The 22094-nt window shown below is 32.5% G+C and overlaps 1 protein-coding gene across 4 annotated transcripts in view; it reads right to left on the reverse strand.

Annotated features, from left to right (window-relative positions):
• LOC132721368 (uncharacterized) overlaps nucleotides 1-22094 on the reverse strand; it is a 34118-nt gene that overhangs the window by 6125 nt on the left and 5899 nt on the right. For 2 of the 4 annotated variants that reach the window (XM_060705657.1, XM_060705655.1), the window contains exons 8-25: nucleotides 21606-21780; nucleotides 20916-21094; nucleotides 18613-18756; nucleotides 17679-17840; nucleotides 15043-15158; nucleotides 13145-13271; nucleotides 12794-12943; nucleotides 11916-12048; nucleotides 10923-11132; nucleotides 10294-10435; nucleotides 9600-9798; nucleotides 8907-9146; nucleotides 7938-8093; nucleotides 7042-7213; nucleotides 5434-5598; nucleotides 4900-5060; nucleotides 4197-4381; nucleotides 3090-3113 (exon numbers count right to left, since the gene is read on the reverse strand). In XM_060705657.1, the coding sequence (XP_060561640.1) occupies nucleotides 3090-3113; nucleotides 4197-4381; nucleotides 4900-5060; nucleotides 5434-5598; nucleotides 7042-7213; nucleotides 7938-8093; nucleotides 8907-9146; nucleotides 9600-9798; nucleotides 10294-10435; nucleotides 10923-11132; nucleotides 11916-12048; nucleotides 12794-12943; nucleotides 13145-13271; nucleotides 15043-15158; nucleotides 17679-17840; nucleotides 18613-18756; nucleotides 20916-21094; nucleotides 21606-21780 (2840 nt within the window). The remainder of the gene's footprint in view (nucleotides 1-3089; nucleotides 3114-4196; nucleotides 4382-4899; nucleotides 5061-5433; nucleotides 5599-7041; nucleotides 7214-7937; nucleotides 8094-8906; nucleotides 9147-9599; nucleotides 9799-10293; nucleotides 10436-10922; nucleotides 11133-11915; nucleotides 12049-12793; nucleotides 12944-13144; nucleotides 13272-15042; nucleotides 15159-17678; nucleotides 17841-18612; nucleotides 18757-20915; nucleotides 21095-21605; nucleotides 21781-22094) is intronic. The other 2 variants (XM_060705659.1, XM_060705658.1) reach the window with 1 other exon arrangement.

The raw sequence follows: 22094 nt of genomic DNA on the forward strand, positions 1-22094 counted from the left end.
TTTAACTAAACTTGCCAAAACCTTACATTCTGTTAAAATCCATAAAACAGTGCCTTGTAAACATTACTAGCACTTTATTTGCATATTTTGAGATTAGATGAGACACATTCCAACAAAAATGCCCCAAAAAGCACAGTACAACCCTGTTCAAAACAGATGTAAGAAACTTTTAGTTCTGGAAACCTATATCACCAACACTGTGGGTGATATATTGTGGATGATATGGATTTTATCACACAAATAAAACTCAGTATTTCACTGGTTAGTATAATTTGTTACATATGCAGAAAGAAGACATACAAATACATTTATATCTTGTGAACTATAATGTGTGACATATGCAGACTTAAGGAACATAAATCTATATTGTGATCCATAATTTGTAGCATAATTATGCAAGAAGTAAGCATTATAAATCTATTATGTGAGCTATCCAATGTGACATATAAATCTATCTTATGATTCATAATTTGTGATGTATGCAGAATAAAGTAATATAAATAAATCTTGTGAATTATAATTAGGGATTAAACGATGATCGAGTATAATCGAAAATTGATCGTTTATAGAACCGATCAGCGATGATCGATTACAAAGTTTAATAATCGATTATCGGTAATTTATTTTCTTGCTGTTACTTAAGTGACTCACTGTATTATAACAACACTAAATTAAAGCCAGCTTTGGTTGAAACAATAATTTTTATTCAATTGAATATGAAAGTACATGTATACTTGTGACCATGGAGTTAATAGATGACTGTGAGGCATGCTAGTTTAAAGGTATACTATGCTCAGATTTGACATTAAAGAATATTGAAATTGCTACACAGTCTATTTGTAAATATAAAAATGTTTTGACTTCACACAAAGAAGATATGTTATGTATAGAATTATTCTACACACTAAAGGTGGTTGCAATATCAATATATAGTGTCATTATAAAAAAAAATGGCAGTTTTGTTAAGAAAGGACCAACTTAACTTGTTCCCATACATAGTTTGTTCATTGCTTTTTGGAAGTGAGACATAATAATTTCATAGATTTTAACGAATTTATTTGATAAAAATATTTTACTCAAGGATGAGCAATGTATATCTTTATTAATAAACTAATTTATTTCAGTTGATAAAGTGGTGGTTACATGGAAATGGAATTCTTATAAATATTAAAGCATGATATGAACATTGTACATATTTACTTTGTTATAGTAAATGTTTCGATTATATAATCGATGATTGATCAAAAAGGGTGGTTCGATTATTTTCGATGATCGATTATGAGTTTTGTCCGATTATGAAACCCTAATTATAATATGTAAAATATGCAGAAGTAAAGAATATTAATCTATCCTGTGACATTAAAAGCTACGTGCCTCCAGATGAGCAAAAATATTTCAAGAAAATTAAACTTGAGCAAAATGTATTAATTAAGATTTGAAGAAAAGTATAAAGATTCAAGTGGTAATTTACATTTCATGTGTGATTAACGACTGCCGTATTTATTACAATATTTCTACTGCATGACTAACACAGTAAATGCTATTTTTGCATTTTTAAACTCTTTTTGGTAATTTACAGTGATTGTAAGTGCCATTTGCACAATATTTTACTTTGAAATACATTTTCAAAATTTTCATCGAAATTAGCATGGATCTGGAGGCATGCTGCTTTAAAAACATTATTTTGGGTTTTTATAATCTGACAAAAATCTATGTCAGGAGTTATTTTGGTATCTTTTTAACATAATTCTCTGTTACCATTTATCTTTCTATAAATGGTAACTGTAACATTGAGTCATATGAATGATACAGTGTAGACAACAAAATGATATCAAACCATAAAACTACATTTTACTATAAATAGAAAATCCAACTACATTGTGTAAACATAATTGCATGCCATTAAACAACCATTATAAGAATTGAACTATTCTATTATCTTTTTTTAAAAAAGAAAGAAATGAGAACTGAAAAATATTTCAAATGAAATAAATTCTGTGTATAACATATAAAACATATACTGTAACCTCTGCAGATGAAGATGAGAGGTGTTACTCTAGTGAGAGGTTAACTTAATTGTAAATTCTTACTTTTGATGTACAGAGGTTAATGCTCTGCATGCCTTTTCCCAGGGTCACTACCGGTCAGATTACCAGACCCATTCCCAATGGCAAATATGCTTATTTTTTCCCAATCTTTGAAAAAAATTCCTAATGAAACTAAAATTTTTGATATCAAAACTGACAAATTTGCTGGAGTACATTCCAGTATAGTATCAGACAGATGTTTGCACACATTTCATTGTCAGTTATTAATGTGTTCTTCATGCTTTAAATGATATTTGCATTGGCTAGAATAAACAGTTTTGCACAGTTCAAAATACTCTGCCAAAACAGCATGAAGGAGGTTTCAAAAGGTACCAAATATTTTTCCCAATTAAGCAATATTACAAGTTTGCCACACAAAATTTCCCAAACTGGGCAAGGTAATTTTTCCCCAAAATGGCTAGGGAAAGGACAGCGCTCAACAGAGAGTCAACCTGTAGATGCTGTGCTGTATGCATCATTAAAACTTCCAGCACTCTTATATTCTCAGTGCTTGATAGCAATATCATGTAGGAATTTACAAATAAGATTTTGTTCAGAATCCATGCAAGATTATTGATCATCAAAAATTCATAATTTTGATGCAAAAGACATCATATTTCTAGTGAAAACCTGCAGGGGATAATGAGATATGAAGATGAATGTATAACCTTTACTATCTGTTAATACCGACACTAAACATAAGTATGATAGCCCTGCTTTTTGGCTAAAAATAGATTCCTTTATTCAAACCAGGAGATGATTCATTCAAATTTAACATGTAGTTATTGATTATAAAGAAGAAAGAAGACTGAGAGAAATAGTGTTACAACTATATATGACTACAGAAAAAGGTCAAATAGTTTGTCATATAAATAAAGTTTTATAATATAAAATAGTTTATCTATGTGACAGCAAGAAGATTTCCTTCAAACAGTGTATCTATTTTACAACACACAATAACAAAATGAACACTCTAATCAACATCTTGTGTTCTTATCTTACCATGGGACAGAGCCAAATTTATTTCTGTAAAATTTAATATTATCTTTTATAGGTGTATGATAAATATAAACTATAATAATTTTTTTCTTATAGATAAGACTAGCAAATAATTATAATAACCAATAAAACATTTTTTGTGAAATCTTTGCCTATACATTGTTTTATGAACAGTAAGAAAATTGATTTTGGTTTTCATTAATTTATTGTCTGCATTAATGCACTTAACATCACGAAAACTGGTGACTCAAGAGTATATGTATGACGGATGATCATTTTGTAACATATTTTTACCAGTAATCATTTTAACAAAATCTGATGTAGTATGTATTCAAAGTCAACAAAATGTTGATCAATAAACAAAAGCTCAACAGTAAAATGCTCAAAACCTGCTCTGTTAAAAAATTTATCCTGTCATTTTTGAACAAGTCCTTATATGAATTTGGACTATTCCATAAGTTTGTGTACAAATAAACAAAAATCAAATAGAGCAACAAACAGGTATAGAGCCAGATAAGCAAACTGGCTTCACTTAAAACTGGTGGCATAGTCCTATTATTTTTACTGCTACCCCTTTAAGAGTTAATACTTATTCATGTTATAACTGACATAATTTCAAACAAAAACAAACATAAAAAGAAATCCTTTAAAATCACACAAAAAATTCTTTGCAGTGCTTACTCTAAACTAAAAATTTCTTTTATTCCCTTTTTTACTCTCCAACTTATAAGCTGATACAGTATACAAGTTATCTCTCTATTTTTATCTGTTCACAATTATATTAGCAAAAGAAGAAAAAATTATTTCACTTGAGCACATCGTATCACATAGCTTCCTGAAAAAAAATCTCTTAATTTCTAATACCTTTCCATACAATTTATTATAAACTTAACTAAAGAGGAAGTTTTTTCTTCAGAAACAAAGAGAAAAGAAAATTCAAAACAAAAGATCTGCCCTCTAATTAAAAAGTAAAATATCATTGAAAGAAACAAAGTAATGCATAGAATACCGTAGACAAGATAAAAGTTTATAAAATGAAAGATGTAATTTAACTACAAAGTAATGATGAAATGTATAGCAAATAAAGTTTCAGTACATCTATTAACTCACCCTTCAAACATTGGCAGAACAGCCCATCCAATGATGCGTGCTTCGTCCTCCAGGGAGAGTTCGTTCCCCTTGATATCTGTAACAGTACCAGGTTCTCTATGGTCAGGTTTAGGATGGTATTGTACCTCTAACCCAAACAGTTGTATCACCAGACATGAGTTCTGGTCATAGAATGGATGCAGATGCTGTAATGATGTAACACATAAAGTTATAGGAGCTATGATAATCTTGAGTGGTACTAAACATCTTACTGAAAGTTTTGCACAACAAATACTTTATCTTAATATTGAGAATAAACTTTAATAGCTGATTGGTTGATTCACAAATGAAATTTGCAATTTACCAATGGATATGTTGAGTTACATTGATCTCTATAGGTCAGCATCATGACCTTTTTTTCTTGGATTGTTTACATGTCTTTAATAAAGGTCTTTTAAGAAGAAAAATACATGTATCTGAAGTTACCCTCATTTTTCCATTTATCACCAAAATCAGAACTGCTGGTGAAAACCCCTCTTTAAATTAGGATACAGATGTGCCTGTTTATTGAGACACAAGCAGATTTACATAATTATTGCTTGAATCGTGATAGAAAGTCTAAAATGCACAAAATGGAAAATAATGACATCTGTATTGACATATTTTCTATACAAGCTCTCATATTCAGAGGTTATGTTTTTCACAAATAATTAATATATATTACAGTGGGGTCATCTGTCCATTCCTGGGCACTCTGGAAGCTGTCAAAGTTGTGTTTGAGAGTAACAAACTTTTCCTCGCCACCAAACCCTTCAGCTGTAGGATCCATACTCAAAACCTTAGCTCCAGGTGCAACACGCCCAAAACACTGGATGTACACTCCCTCTGAAATATCACCAAACATTATAAGTTCATAACAAACTTGTAACTTTCAGATGTGACAACTGTAGTTTTAGTGTAGCTATAACATGTATAACAAGAACAAAGAATTACATAGTATCAATCTATCTACTAACCTCTAACATGCATTTTTATATGCATAAATTTACAACTTTTACATAGTAATGCTGATCTGAAAACGTGAAACAAACATTTCTTTTCACTTTGTCTAGAAAAAAAATTCAAATAACAAAGTGAAAAAAAGTTTACTTTAAATTTTACTTTATTTCCTCCAATAGTTTCTTAGTCAGGTGAAAATGGCAATATTGATAAGCAGAAAAGCTCATAGCAAAAATTACAGGAACATGTATATCTTTACCTGGCATCCCATACACCTTGTTTATTTTCACTTTAAGGCCCATCTTGAGTTTATATCGAACACATCGTAGGAGAGACAGATCTCCGGCTGGACGCCCTGGTGTCAGATGTTGACGGATATCTAATCTATTCTGTAACCAGTCCAACAACTCTGTATCTGATTTCCCTGTAATAAGATGTGTAATTTTCTTTATATTTCTTACATATAATAAAAGTGATAATAAAACAGCCATGTTATACAGTTCATATAACTATCATCATGTATATTCACCATATTTACAAAGCATTTTTTTTATAATCTTAACAACTGAATGAAAAGAAATGAAAAATAAAATCTGCAAAGCCGGTGTTCTTATCGCTTATTTGTCTATTAAACTACACATTAACTATAAATAAATTTTCAAAAATAAAATTCCAAATAATTCATAGTAATTTTAAATAATAATCTTTAAAGATAAACAATATTTATCAAAATCCATAATATAACCTATTGTGAATGGTGGTCTAGTGAATAAGTTGTTGTTTGCTAAATTTTACTCATCCTGTATGATTACATTACTAATCCTGCATTTCATACCCAAATTTGAAAATCAACTGTGTCAATTAAATCTTTTGGTAAATGTCTGTAATTCTTTAATAAATATTTAATGTACTCATTAATTAATTGGACACAGGTATGTTAAAGACAAATCAAATACCTAAGATCTGAGTATGAACTTAGAAAAATTCTTTATAACATTGGACACTATGTTACAGAGAGCATGCTAAACAGCCCCTTATATCAGCTTAAATCATTCTCCGCTACAAATTCAGTGAAATATTCAAGTATAAACTGACCATGAGAAATATTCAATAATAACCTGACCATGAGAAATATTCAAGTATAAACTGACAATGAGAAATATTCAAGTATAAACTGACCATGAGAAATATTAAGTATAAACTGACCATGAGAAATATTCAAGTATAAACTGACCATGAGAAATATTCAATAATAACCTGACCATGAGAAATATTCAAGTATAAACTGACAATGAGAAATATTCAAGTATAAACTGACCATGAGAAATATTAAGTATAAACTGACCATGAGAAATATTCAAGTATAAACTGACCATGAGAAATATTAAGTATAAACTGACCATGAGAAATATTCAAGTATAAACTGACCATGAGAAATATTAAGTATAAACTGACCATGAGAAATATTCAAGTAAAAACTGACCATGAGAAATATTCAAGTATAAACTGACCATGAGAAATATTAAGTAAAAACTGACCATGAGAAATATTTAGTATAAACTGACCATGAGAAATATTCAAGTATAAACTGACCATGAGAAATATTAAGTATAAACTGACCATGAGAAATATTCAAGTATAAACTGACCATGAGAAATATTAAGTATAAACTGACCATGAGAAATATTAAGTATAAACTGACCATGAGAAATATTCAAGTATAAACTGACCATGAGAAATATTCAAGTATAAACTGACCATGAGAAATATTAAGTATAAACTGACCATGAGAAATATTGAGTATAAACTGACCATGAGAAATATTAAGTATAAACTGATCATGAGAAATGTTTAAGTATAAACTGACCGTGAGATTGTAGTCCATCAGTCTCCATGATCCTCTGTATCATTTCCCTCACAGATGATGGGTACGCCATGTGTTCATTATAACTCCGGAATATCCGGTACTCAGAAGCCGAGGGTTGACACGTTGAAGACTCAAAATATCCTGATGAGTACTGGGGATACGGTGCTTGTCCCTAATACAAAATAAATTTGGGTAAATGTAATGAAAAGATTTGTCAACATTACGATTCTCTTTTACTAAAGATATGATTTCTTAGATTATTTCTTTTTTTGCTTAACTGTAAAGAAAACTTTCAGATTAATTTAATGACTCAAGAAGCCGTTTCCAGGAGCTTACAAGTACTGGGTAAAGATTATTAAGAAATGTGTTGATCTCAAACTCAGATCTCAGTTATTTGATTGGTCAGAAAGGAGCACAGAATTTACACTGACCAATGAAAATGCTGAGATTTCGAGACCAAACTCAGAAAATAAGTTATATAATCTGGAGGTCAGGTGTTATGTAACAAAACATGGCTGTGACCTCCATCAAACAAGCCCTAGGTTGAAAGGTAGATTGTTTGTTTGTTTCATTTTACGCCTTTTCCAGACAGTATTTCAGTCATATAGGCGGGTAGTTTCCTAACCATCGTTCCTGGAGAGTTACACCAGTACTATACTACCTTCCTCCGTGCTAAACTACCAAAGCATCTCCCGGGGATCGAACCCACGCCAGAGAGGTAACTGGATTAGAAGTCATCGACTCTAACCCCTCCACCACGGAGGCGGTTGAAAGGTAGATACCTTAACCACTAAGCTAGGATTATTCTTGGGTACTGATCTTGAGTTAATTCATTAGAATGACTTTAATCATATGTATGTAACTTCTAATTATAAACATCTTGACTTCTAGCTAACCTCTGTATGTGGCATGATCCTCACCAACATAGATGAACCTGGCATAGTGGGTATAGTGTCCAGATCAGTAGGTTTGATCCCCGATATCCCAGTTGGCTGGGCCAGCACCGGCATGCCATTGTGTAACCTATACTGGTAACCTCCAACACGCAGTTTCTGATAAATAGAAAATTTCATATATTTTTTAAATATTGAATGAGTGTAGGTTCAAAACTTATTGTATGAGTGTGGGTTCAATACTGAATTTACTGAATTAATCAAATAAATTAAGTAATGAACCTACATGAACACTTTGAGAAATTGGAAAAATCAACAAAAAATATTAGCAAATGCCATGAAAGGGTCATGACAAAAGCTCCATTTTTTTCTTAAAAGTAGAGCTAAAATGAACCACTTTTTCATTGACATGCCTATAGAGAAATGCTATGTTTATATAATGCAAGTAAGGTCACATTAAATTTATGCAAGACCATACCATACCATTACTATGGGGTTAAAAAAACAGCATGGGTATGTGATAATGTCTAACTCATTAGCCCTATGCATGCTCACAATGACAATGATAGCCTTACCACCAGTGTAGAGCCTGGCCAGCCTATATTATGATTATAGTTTAACACGGCTCTATACAATAACAAAAAGTCAATACCATCAGTATATAGCCAGGTCAGCTTTAACATCCTTGAAGTCTATGTACTTAACTGTTGGTTACTCTATTTTTAAATTTCAGGACAAGTACAGCATACAAATTCAGCATATTAGCAGGGGTTCCATTGTCTTTGAAAAAATATAAGTCATTTCTTAAAATATGCAGGTATATAAGAACCAACCAGAAAGAAATGTTAAAGAAATTACAGAAAATGGTAAGCCATATGGACCATAACATGTAGGGAATTTTACCCGGCATCAAATAATAATAAAAACTCTTGGAAAATGTTATAAAATTACATTCTATACAGTATTACCAACCTTTTTAGTATCAAAGAATGGTACTAGACAACTTCCTACAACACCTATTGTATCACCAACAATGTCAACAGAATACACTCTGAGGAATGCCAGCATCCCTGCGTCTGCTTCTTTCTTCTCCATATTGATAGTGAGACGATATGTAAACGTCGGACTGCGTGCCGAGCTGTTAAGGTCAGGTAACACTAAAATGTCTTCTACATTTCCAACTGAGCCAGTTCTTAAAACTCTTCCAGTCACCTATGTATAAATACATATCATATTATATAAACATATGATGGTCATTTGTGTTTGTCTGTTACAGGCAACAAATGTAAATAACCAATTTTGTATAAATAACCAATTTTGACAAAATATTTAAGTGTTAATAAGGGGGATTACTCCAAAAATACAGCTTTCAGAATCATGCCCTTTGTTTAACAATTGCATTTTGTTCTGATTAGCAAGTAGTTCAAATTTCATGTTGATAATTTTTAAATGCTTGAAAAATGGGCTAAATTGAAGTTTTTGCATGACAACAACACTGCAACTATCATAACAGCTCGAGCTTTTCTTCAAAATAGACAAAACTAAAATTGTGTTCCTCTGTTAATAACAATTCAACATGTGATGACACTTTTTTTTTTATTTCCATTCACACAAAATCAATGGAAATTGAACATTTAAAAACTAAACAACGTAGCATCACCTTACCTTTATTACAGTGGCATTATCAGGAATGAACCTAACACTGTCTATATACAGATCTATAGGGTCTCTCAGACCAGTAGGTTTGGGATCTGCTCTTGTCAATTCTTTCTTATGAGGTACCCATGGTTCATCATTTAATGTTCTTGATGGAGGAGCAGGTGTTGGATTTACTGGCGTGGGAGTCTTTACTGGTGTAGGTTGTCTGAAAAAGGTATTTATTTTATGTATATCAATAAGCAAAACATATGTAAGGAATAAAAATTTCAAAATAAATTATTTGATTGTGTCATTAAATGTAGTTTATTCAATCTTCTTTTTTTCATTTCAGGTCAAACTGATATGAGAATATGTATCATATATAGCAACTTTCAATCTAATATAAACAAATGTCAGGTAGCAAAGTCAAATTTATTGAGAGTGTCAAAAACAAGAAAATAAAATATTCAACAAAACGGCCCAAATTTATCAGCAATATTATATAATTATAAGTTCTTAATTTGATAAAATTGCAATACATTGATCAAAAGAATGCCTACAAAAAGTACAGTAAATCTTTTTTAAACAATACACAAGTTTAGGTCCTAAATCTTACATAAATGATAAATTTGTCAATCTTGAGAGATCTTGTTTTATTTACTACTCTTTGAAATATTTTAGAAAATTATAGTACATGTAATACGTTCCTTAACATACAAACCTGGGAGATGGGATGGGTGTCGGCTTTCTTGTATCTGTAGGGGGCATCTGTGGGGGTAAAGAAGCCTTAAATTTACCCTGAGGCTCATTCTTTGGGTCAAAGACCATCAATGTTAATTTGGAATTATATCCGAGAATAGCACCTGAAATAAACCAATAAACATTATCAAATGATGAAACATCATAACTTTTCAAGACAATATGGTCTGTGTTCATAGGACAAGATAAAATTCAGACAGATTGCCTAGAAATGATTCGTCTTTATACAATTGCCCTTCTGTGCATTACTTCATGTTTAAGTGAGCAACTGGTTTGAGCCAAAGACCTACAATAAGCCATGTTGACAGCTTCCTTAATTGAATTAATTTGAAGTAGGTAAAGGGACTTGAAAATATACTTGATGAGTAACTGACTTGGCATCAACTGCCTTAAAAATTTATCAATAAATACAATTTAAAATCTATAAAAAAGTTTCAATAGTTTACTACTATAAGTCTGATAAAAACTTAAATATAATTACAAAACTGACCTGAATCTATACTTTTTTACTTCATATTCTGAAATCAAAGTCAATCTAATTGACAATCCAAAGCCAAAAAAGTCCATTCACAGTTAATATACATGTCTCACCTTCCTGGGGTTGACCACCTTCTAGTGGAGTCACTGGCTGGGTAGAGATAAGGGTGTCAGGAATTTCTCCAGGATGAAGGTCATAGACTCGTTCCCCATCTTGAAGGTCCCACTTTATATCAATGGAGGTCACTGACGTTGCACCATGGACATGCTGCCGTTGAAACAAAGGAATTCTTGCCCACCCTACTGGAATCACCTTCTTGTTTTCTGTATAGGACAAATTGACAGGTCATCAACGAAATGCATTTTTATTGTACAATGTACAAACTAAACAATTGACTGGTAATTGTCTATTGTTAAAGGCACATTATGCCCCATAACAAATAATTTTTTACTTCTTTAGAAAGGGAAAACACATGAATTTGTTAGCAATCAAATGATGGTTTTAGAGCATGTTAGATGCTTGTTACCTGAAGAAAGTTGCGATGAATGTACAATTATTTGTTATAAAAGTAGCAAAATATCAGCAAAGTAGTACTTTGACTTCCATACAAAATACTAAAGTACTAATTGCCGAAACAACAACAGAAAAAAAGATGGTTCAGATAAGTGACTAACTTTCTTAACCTGTACAGGAATACAAGTTTTATTCTCTTACTATATTTTAAGTCGGAGGTGGGGTAATCTTTTAACGTAATTGTAATCACCTGTAACTAAATCACAAGTAATCAGATGTATTCAATTACTGACCTAAATTTGATTACATATATCTTAATTAATTTAATTTCAGCTCTGTAATTTGTTGGCATTTATGATTACTTTTTGAATACATCTGATCATTGACTTTGCAATCAGTAAGAAAATAAAACACAAACATACATGTACATAGTACCAACAAACTTCAACAATAGAGTTGCTAAGCTTTCCAACATTTAATGTCCTTAGAAAAGTTCAAACCAACAGTGGTTAGTGAATAATGTGTTTGAAAATCAGTATTTCTAACCAATGGACCATAAAGGTCCCTACTTTACACCTAAAATGACTACATACTAGGAGAGGCAGGATCTACAAGGGTGTAATCCACTCTCACTATAGCATATGGATAGGCTCCCATCTCTCGTTCCAGATCATACGGCGCTAAATCAAGATCCGAGAAAATAAATTTGTCCTCTGGATAAACAATCTGAAAATTAAAAATAATAGAAATAATATTGTTGGTATTCAATTAATTCAATTTTTTCTGGTCATATTTTAATATTCCAATCTCAAACTTAAACACTTCATTTCCTTGACTTTACAAATACATATTGCTAACTGATCAATTAATTACATGTACAGCCATCATATTAACTAAATGGGTAGAGCGTTAGACAGAGATTCAGCGATCTGGGTTCTATTCCCAGATGGTGCCAGTCATTTTCGTTGTGATTGATCATGAAATCCTTTCTACAGTCCTTCACACTGTACCTCTGCTCTGGCATGTAGAGAAGTTACCAGTTCCTCGCAAAAGTGAAGGCAACAAGTACTTATAAACTGCTTGACAGTATGCCTAGGAACGATGCGGTGACTGAACTGTGCTCTAGTACATTCAATTTGGCTTACTGCCGTGATCCAGATGGAAAACTGCCCACCCCATCACCAAACGACATGTATGTTTCAACCGAGTTCATAAAATGTATTTTCAAACAAAAAATATATCAAACTAAAGTTTCAAGTGTATAAAGCTATATCCCTGCTGTGGGTTTGAATCCTGACAGAGGCTGTGGTTTCTTTCTTGTGAGGAAGCTATCCAGCTAACTTACCGAATGTGAGATTTTCTACTCAGGTGCCCATTTGTACCTGAGATAATACACAGTGGGGCATCTGAGGTTTTCCTCAACCAGTAAAGCAGGAAAGTCCACCTCCTCCCTCGAAAAAAAGGAACCTACCTGATATATTGTATTTCCATAACTATCTTGTGAAGTCGAGATGACATTTGAAGGCATCATAGAACTGTTGGATTTCAACCGTACCTCTCCAAAGTAAGCTACAACATTTAGTTTTAAATTGTTGGGATCTACACTTGCTAACCAGGGCTCCTGAAGAAATGTCATGATATATTATATGTTACAATATCCATCATGGCGAAAACTATAATATTTCTTGAACACGAGTTTCTTATTCAATTATTGTGCCAAAATAATAGCTAAGATGCCCAAAGTGTTGGGTACATATGCCATATATAATTAGTTATGTTACTAATTCAGTGTCATGATAAACCATGTAGTTCCAACACTTACCCTTTGCATGACCTCTGATGGTATAACAAGTTCTAATTTGACATCTTTAAGTCCACATGGGTTGAGAATTCCACCTACAGGATCACTGAACGGATTTGACAGCTGACTAACATGTGTCAATGGTGTGCTGCAAAAAGTAAATTTACTCTTTAAAGGAAAGTTGATGTCAAATAATTAGTTTTCATAACATACAATATACAGGGGGTACTACATGTATATAAGGCATATCTCACTGATGGATATAACCCTATCTTGTATTGACATAGCATTAATCAAGCCCTTTCACTATGAAATATAGAATATAGCATTTTGAGTATAAGAGGCTTTAGAATATTCTTATTAACAAAATTTATTTTTTTGGTAAACAGTTTTAAACCATTTTCACCATTTTTTCAGTTAATATATATACTGACATGCACATGTCTAAAGAGGGATACTGGACTCTGTACAAGAACTAATGTTATTTCCCACACACAAAAATCTCGAATGTCAGACATAATCCCCTTCGGACAAAATCCCCTTTGCATACCCGGACAAAATCCCCTTTATGGGTGTACATAATCCCCTTCGTGTTTTAGCAAGGCTGGACAAAATCCCCTTCACTACCCGGACAAAATCCCCTTGTTTCATAGGTTTCTAATGTATTATTATGCTCCATAAAAATTGATGAATAATGTATTATCTATTATACTCCCTAAAAATTGAAGAATAAGGAACTTTTGTATTTTCATTTATAATTATGCATCAATAGTTAACCTTTATTTAGTTTAGAAGTTTAAATTATCAACTGCATAACACATATTTGATTAGGCAATTTCTTTAATTGTCTTAAATTGATTAGTATGAAAAACATTTTTATTAGCCAATAATTGTTTCATTGATTGTTTAAGTTGATACTTCTAACTGATACATATTATCCATTGTTAAAATTTCTATTGATGAAAGAGTGATAACTTAATCAAACCAAGATCACTGCAATACTTGATTGATAGTTAAGAAAGCAATTTTAATGTCATTAAATGTGCTAATTGAATGTGCTTTTCTGCTGAAATATTTTCTTTTTATTTATACATTAAGATATTACCCACACAGCATATTATGCAGTATGTTGCTCTCATACCCACTTTATAAACCGAAAATTCATCTGAGGGGCATTTTATCCTAGGTAGCAATTTTATGAAGGGGATTTTGACCACTTCAAAATTTCACACATGAAGGGGATTATGTCCACCCTTGGAGGGGATTATGTCCAGATATACAAAAATACATGTAGGGGATTTTGTCTGAAGGGGATTATGTCCGTACACCAAAAATCTCAACTGCCTGACATAAATTATTTGACACAGCATACGAGGATGAAAGGCAAGAAACACATTGTCATCATCTAATTGTCTGGATGAAATGCTCCAGACCAAATACTCAAAACACACAAATCCAAGGCATAACACATTAGGCTATTCCTACAAAGATATTCTTACAAGAAAACTTAAAGAGTAAATGTCATGGTTTAAATCTGTTCACTATTTAGGGGAGAAAATGTGTAACCAGCCGGATATTTCAGTCAGTAGAGCCCCTGAATGGTCTTTCAAGGGTCATAGGTTCGAGTCAAAGTCAGGCTGCACTTTTTCTCACCCTGTGACATATGGTGCCAATGTGGGGCCCTGACTGCATATAGCCCAGAGTTTAATTAGCATTGCTTTGTAATCCTGAGAAAAATCGAGGACCAATTTCAAGAAACCTGTCATGGTATAGAACTGTTCACTTTTCAGGGGAGAAAATAAGCAGCCTGATAGCTCAGTTGGTAAAGCCACAGAACAGTCTTCTACGAATGGTTGGTCCGATTCCCACCAAGGCTGCATATTTTTCTAAGAAAAAGCATGAAGAAAGACTAATCATACCCAGGTCTCTGTCTGTTAAGGAAAGGTATATCTGAAGGATCATTTCCTTTTTCCATGTGTAAAAATGCCTGCTGTAAATCTATCGTGTATAACTTACACGGCTCTCTCATGAACACCTGTATAAAGGAAAAGTCTCTGTTATATTATCATGAAATTTACTTCACAGTTACAATACTTAAAAATCAAAGGGAACTTTTTCATGTAAGGAAAGTTTTGAACATTTTTATCATCAGGAAATTCACTTCATGGATACAATACTTACAAATCAAAGGAAACTTTTTCAAGGAAACAAACTTAACTGATTTGAGACAAAACTATCTACTATGTAAAACAAGAACCGGTTGAACCGGGTGATGCTCCCCGAGAAGGTTCTGGACACAGGAAAGTATAAAAAAAATGAACAAAGGGCAATAACTCCAAAATTAGACCAGGCTTTGTTTAGGTTCTTGAAGCGTTGCAGTTCTATCCAATTACATCTAGCTACCTACAAAGTTTCATGTTGATATCTCTAATAGTTTTAAAGTAATGTCCAGGACAAAAGTCAAAAAGTAAAAATAAACAAAGGGCAATTACTTCAAAATAAGGCAAGGCAGAGTAATGATTCTTAAGCACTGCACTTCCACCCAATGAGACCTATCTATCTACAAAGTTTCATGTTAATATCTCTTATAATTTTAGAGTAATGTCCCAGACAAAGTTCAAAGTGTCAAAATGAACAAAGGGCAATAACTCCAAAAGTAGGCAAGACATTTTTACAGTTCTTGTGCACTGCAAACTTACTCAATGAGATCTATCTACCTACAAAGTTTCATGTTGATATCTCTTATACATTAAGAAATATGTCCCGGACAAAGTTCAAAGTGTAAAAATAAACAAAGGGGGATAATTCAAAAATTAGGCAAGGCAGAGTTAAGGTTCTTGTTCACTGCACACCTACTCAATGAGATCTATCTACCTACAAAGTTTCATGTTGATACCTCTTATACTTTTAGAGTTATGTCCCGGACAAAGTTCAAAGTGTAAAATAAACAAAGGGGGATAATTCAAAAATTAGACAAGGCAGAGTTACGGTTCTTGTGCACTGCACACCTACTCAATGAGATCTATCTACCTACAAAGTTTCATGTTGATACCTCTTATACTTTTAGAGTTATGTCCCGGACAAATTTCAAAGTGTAAAATAAACAAAGGGGGATAATTCAAAAATTAGGCAAGGCAGAGTTACGGTTCTTGTGCACTGCACACCTACTCAATGAGATCTATCTACCTACAAAGTTTCATGTTGATATCTCTTATACTTTTAGAGTTATGTCCCGGACAAAGTTCAAAGTGTAAAATAAACAAAGGGGGATAATTAAAAAAATAGGCAAGGCAGAGTTACGGTTCTTGTGCACTGCACACCTACTCAATGAGATCTATCTACCTACAAAGTTTCATGTTGATACCTCTTATACTTTTAGAGTTATGTCCCGGACAAAGTTCAAAGTGTAAAATAAACAAAGGGGAATAATTCAAAAATTAGGCAAGGCAGAGTTACGGTTCTTGTGCACTGCACACCTACTCAATGAGATCTATCTACCTACAAAGTTTCATGTTGATACCTCTTATACTTTTAGAGTTATGTCCCGGACAAAGTTCAAAGTGTAAAAATAAACAAAGGGGAATAATTCAAAAATTAGGCAAGGCAGAGTTACGGTTCTTGTGCACTGCACACCTACTTAATGAGATCTATCTACCTACAAAGTTTCATGTTGATACCTCTTGTTGTTTCAAAGTTATGTCCCGGACAAGAAAAGGGGACGGACGGACGGACGGACGGACGGACGGACGGAAAGACGGACGGACGGCCGGACGGACGGACGGACAAGGCGGCGACTATATGCTCCCCCGAAATTTTTTCGGGGAGCATAAAAATTATATTCACATAAAAACTTAAAGAAAAAGGTATCTTTATAGCCTATTTTCTACCCTTCCTCTGGTACAACCAATCAAAAGCCCAGAAATAACCCAAAATTAACTAATATTCACTTATTAACAGTAATTTTACTGACAAATTGACCTGTTGTAAGCCATATGTGTAACAAATCAACTCTATAGATTGCCCTTATAACATGTCACCACGAGTGTAGAGATGTATAACATGATTCTTTTACTTTAATTCTTGTTCTTTCAAAAATACTTATAAACCATCACCATTCTTAATATCTTAAACTGACTCACACAGCCTTCAATCAGAACTAGACCATTGGTCATTTTTATTGAAAATTTTGAAATAAGCACTGACTGAATAGCAAACAATGCAGATTATGATCAGATATAAAGGATGTGCTGGCTGATCGTGGTCTGCATCGATCGCAAGTGTACATTCAGTAGCCAATAGTAATAAGTAGTTCCAGGAACATAATAACAATTTTAATGATACCTGATTATATATATGATGTACTGACAAAAATTTAACTGCTTCACATTGAAATGCATTTTGAATATTGAATTCAAAACCAGAAGAAACATAGGGACAATGTTGACACCAAATATCTTATCCAAGCTGCTTTTCAAATTTTAATGAGGTTCAAAACTCACAACAATTAAAGAGTTAAGAGCCTCAAATACCTCAAATAAAAGGTGTAAATACATACCTCTTTCATACCCAGGTAATCTCTGGCTGCCATGAATTTATGCCTCAGTAGCTCAAGTAGAGCCACAACAAAGTTCTCTAAAACAGTACTGTGCCAGTTCTGTAGGAAACACTGGTCCCAGATATACATCACGCTTGGTGCATCCAGAATACTCACAAAACCCTGCAAACAATAACAATTTGTATCAAAATTTACTTTTTTTTCTTCAGGGGTGTTTTACAAGCATTTGCTTTAATATTTGCTCTCAATTATTTCAGGCTTTTTTTTAAGGGCAGTTGGTGTATTTTTAACTGGACTTAACATCACACATTCATGTTAAAACTTTATGGTTAATTGACAGAGAATGACTCTTATATAGCTCCTTTACAAGAAATATTACAACCTAGAATGATTATCTTAGGGTCTAGTCATCAATATTCAAAATATCAGTCATTAAATTTAAGATTTGAATTTACTGGCCCGAATTCCAGTTTTGAATTTATTCTACTGTATATTTAACTAAATTTTCTTAAAATTTACACTGGCCCAAACTAATTTTCACTGGCCATGGGCCACTGGGCCAGTGCTAAATTCGATGACTGAACAATATTTTCTTAGATTTTACTTTCACAATATTTTTCAAAGCTTTCTATCAGTTTATAATACATCTTGAATTATCAAGACTTATCTAGTTGAAAAAGTTAAAGTAACAAAATATTTTAACAATTATAAAATTTCCTTTCTCAGCTTATGATTCTAAAATGGCGGAATAAGTTAAGTCTTCGACATGTAATTTGTTTATCATAGATCTGAAGTTTTCTAAAATAGTTCCATTCTAAGTATTATCAACATTGAACAATTAAAATATTTCACTTTGATAATCCTAAACAGAGTAAGAATTATTCCAATATCATCATTATCTATACAAAATTACCTTCCACTATATACAACTCACCTCACCAATCCAGCGACGTATGAATACAAGAGGGTCGGCCAGTAACTGAGCTGACATTTCCTGTTCACGTACGCCCCCTGGTGTTGTCTGTAATAACAGCTCCGCCTTCGCTTTCTCTTCATGTAATAGTTGTACTAGAAACTCCTGTATACACGGGTAATATGAGATAAAATTTACTAAAGCTGAGTTAGGTCTTTTTTTATTATTTTAAATAACTAAACAAAAATACAAATATTGAATATTTTTCTAATAAATGAAAAAACAACTTCGTTTCAAGAGAGATTTTTCCAAACAGGAAAGTTTCCTACCAAATTAAAACAATCAAAAGTTACACCCATTTATAAAAAAGGACAAAATTCTGATAAAAATAATTACCGACCAATATCTGTACTTCCACTCATTTCTAAAATATTTGAAAAGTATGTATCTGACCATCTAAAACAATTTCTAGAAACTCATAAGTTTATTCATATGACCCAGTCAGGATTCAGGACCAAGCACTCTTGTGAAACAGCATTAACAAACATAGTTGACAATTGGATAAATGCAATTAATGATGGAGAACTAGTTGGCACAATTTTTCTTGACCTAACCAAAGCATTTGACCTTGTAAACCATAAAATTCTTATTCAGAAACTGCATTATTACCATTGTTCTTCTCATACAATTAAATGGTTTTCATCTTATCTTGCAAACAGAACACAGAAAGTCAGTGTATCAGGTAAACTCTCAGAATCTGCAGAGGTTATATCAGGTGTTCCCCAAGGATCTGTCCTTGGGCCCCTGCTTTTCATTATATACATCAATGATCTCCCACTTCATTTAGAGACCTCAGAAATAGACATGTTTGCAGATGACACCACACTTACAGCATCAGGACATTCACCACAAGAACTACATAATAAACTTCAAACTAACCTCGAACATGTAAACAAATGGTGTATACAAAATGCAATGGTGTTAAATACACAGAAAACAAAGGCAATGCACCTTACATCAAATAATACACAGCTTCATTTACCACCTTTACACCTTCAAGATCAAATGATCCAATTTTCTGAAACCGAAAAGTTACTAGGTGTTTTTGTTGATAGTAAACTAAAATGGAAAATCCAAATAGAAATGATACTTAAAAAATGCAACTCTCAGTTATACCTACTTCTCAGAATCAAGCAATACCTAGACTTACATGCAAGAAAACTATTTTTTAACTCATACATCTTACCACACCTAGATTATTGCTGTACTATCTGGGGCAATTGCAGCAATGATCTGATCAATGATATCATAAAATTTCAAAAAAGAGCAGCAAGAATAATTCTAGATAAAAGTTACGATGCACCCTCTAGTGATTTGTTTAAAGAACTAAATTGGATGAGATTTGATGAAAGAATGAAATACAAAAAAGCAATCATAATATTTAAATCTATCAATGACATACCATATCCACAATACATGCAAAGTAAATTCCAATTTGTACACCAAAAACATGAGCGCAACTTAAGGTCTACAAATAGTTCAGACCTAGCTGTTCCACGACCTAAGAAAGAATTTTTCAGAAAATCCCTAGTATACTCTGGCCCTAAATTATGGAATAATATCCCTCTTAACATAAGGAAATCTAAAACAGTTCAGGAATTTCAAGCTTCATATCTATCCTGGCATTTCTCATCATTAAATTAATCATTTTATAACAAAATTAGAATCCAATCATTTGATGTGCCACCTTAAAAGTATTTCCCACTTCTTTTAATTTGATATGTACTTCTTTGACATGTATTATGCTTTGAATGGACTGTAAATATTTAACATGTATTTCTTGTTCTGACAATTTCAATGTACATTGTAACATAATGTTGTTGCAATTATTTTTGTAATATTGTAGTTGTATATATTGTAAATTATGTTTTTATTAGAGGCCCACATGGAAGATTGGGAAACCAAATGTGTAGCCTCGATAAATAAAGCCTTTACTTACTTACTTACTTACTTACACACTCGACTTTGACTTGAACTTATGTTAATCATTTACTAGAGCTACCTAATAAAAGAACATTGTACACTCATATTTGTAACAGAAGAGAGAAATACATGAGGACAGCAATACAAAAGGAATTCAGGGGAGGTAAATATCTTAAACGAATTATCTCAAACTGTAACTCATTGTTAAATCAAGAAATAGTTAACAAAATATCCCTGATCAACAGCAATAATTCAGATAACTGAAAAATTCCAAAAAAATTTAACATGAAATTAACGTATACTCATTTAAACAATTTCAACAAAATGACAAAGAAACAAACCTTTGGATTAACTTTCACATTAATTTTGGAGATCATTTTAAGATGATTGTAGAAGTCAGGGTCCGAGTCACGTATAGATGTCAGAGATTTCTCGGCTATAGCAAACACAACCGGCCATGTTGGGAAACAGTTGGAGTTTAAGAGGTCCATGTACATAGCCAGCTCAATTACAGTTTCACCTAAAAAAACATATATTGGTTTTATGCTTTCAATATTCAAAACTTTTTATCTGTAGAAAATATTACATTTTAAAGGTATTAAACTTTGTAATTTCATTTAGAGAGATCACTTAGTAAGGTTTATTCATTTTTTTAGATATTTAAAACAAAACTTGCTGCTTATATTAGATATCAGGCCCCAAGGTTAACAACCCTTTTTTTCTGAGATCAGCCACGGACCTCAGGATTTTCATTGGTCAGTGCACATTTTGTGCTAGACCAATCAAATACCTGAGAACTGAGCTTGGGCTTGAAAAATATCTTTTTAAGCTTGGACCCTGGTTTAACATCATGGTCTAAACTAACATGGTATGAAAGATCAAAAACATTATTGCTTAAGCGTTATTTTGGAAATATAAAGAATAAAATACAACTTCACCAAAATATTCAAATCATTTTGATGAGTCTCTAAAAGCAGGGAAAATTTTAAACATTTTCTTTCACAAAATTCTTTGCATCATTCTAGACATACCTTTATCTTCTTGTTGACCTTGATGTTGGAAGGCTATTTGCAGGGGAAATAACCAGTATATAAGATAAGGTTCATAACTCCTGTCATACACATAAAGAACATTCAGGGTTCTTATAGCTTCCTTCATATGCTCCGGGTTTTTGAACGGCACCAGACATGTAGTCTTGTTGTATGTCTGTAAATGAAAATAACTGGTTGTAATGGATAAAATGTATACAGAAACTATAAAGATAAATTATACTCAAATTTGATATTTGAAAAAATTGATAATTGGTACACAGGTCTGTATGTAAGAATAAAATAAATATGTTCTGAGTACACTCAGAAAAGATATGTTATGTTTCAAAACTCTACACACTACAGGTAATCACTGTACTTGTACATAGTGTCTCTACAAGTGACCAGCTACTAACTACACATGTTTTTAGATCAGTGGTGTGAGACAAATGACCATTAAACTCGATGTCCGAGATTAATTATCAAGGAGAA

This window comes from Ruditapes philippinarum, unplaced genomic scaffold (genome assembly GCF_026571515.1).
Source record: "Ruditapes philippinarum isolate M1 unplaced genomic scaffold, ASM2657151v2 ctg197_1_1_1_1, whole genome shotgun sequence".
Lineage (NCBI taxonomy): Eukaryota > Metazoa > Mollusca > Bivalvia > Venerida > Veneridae > Ruditapes > Ruditapes philippinarum.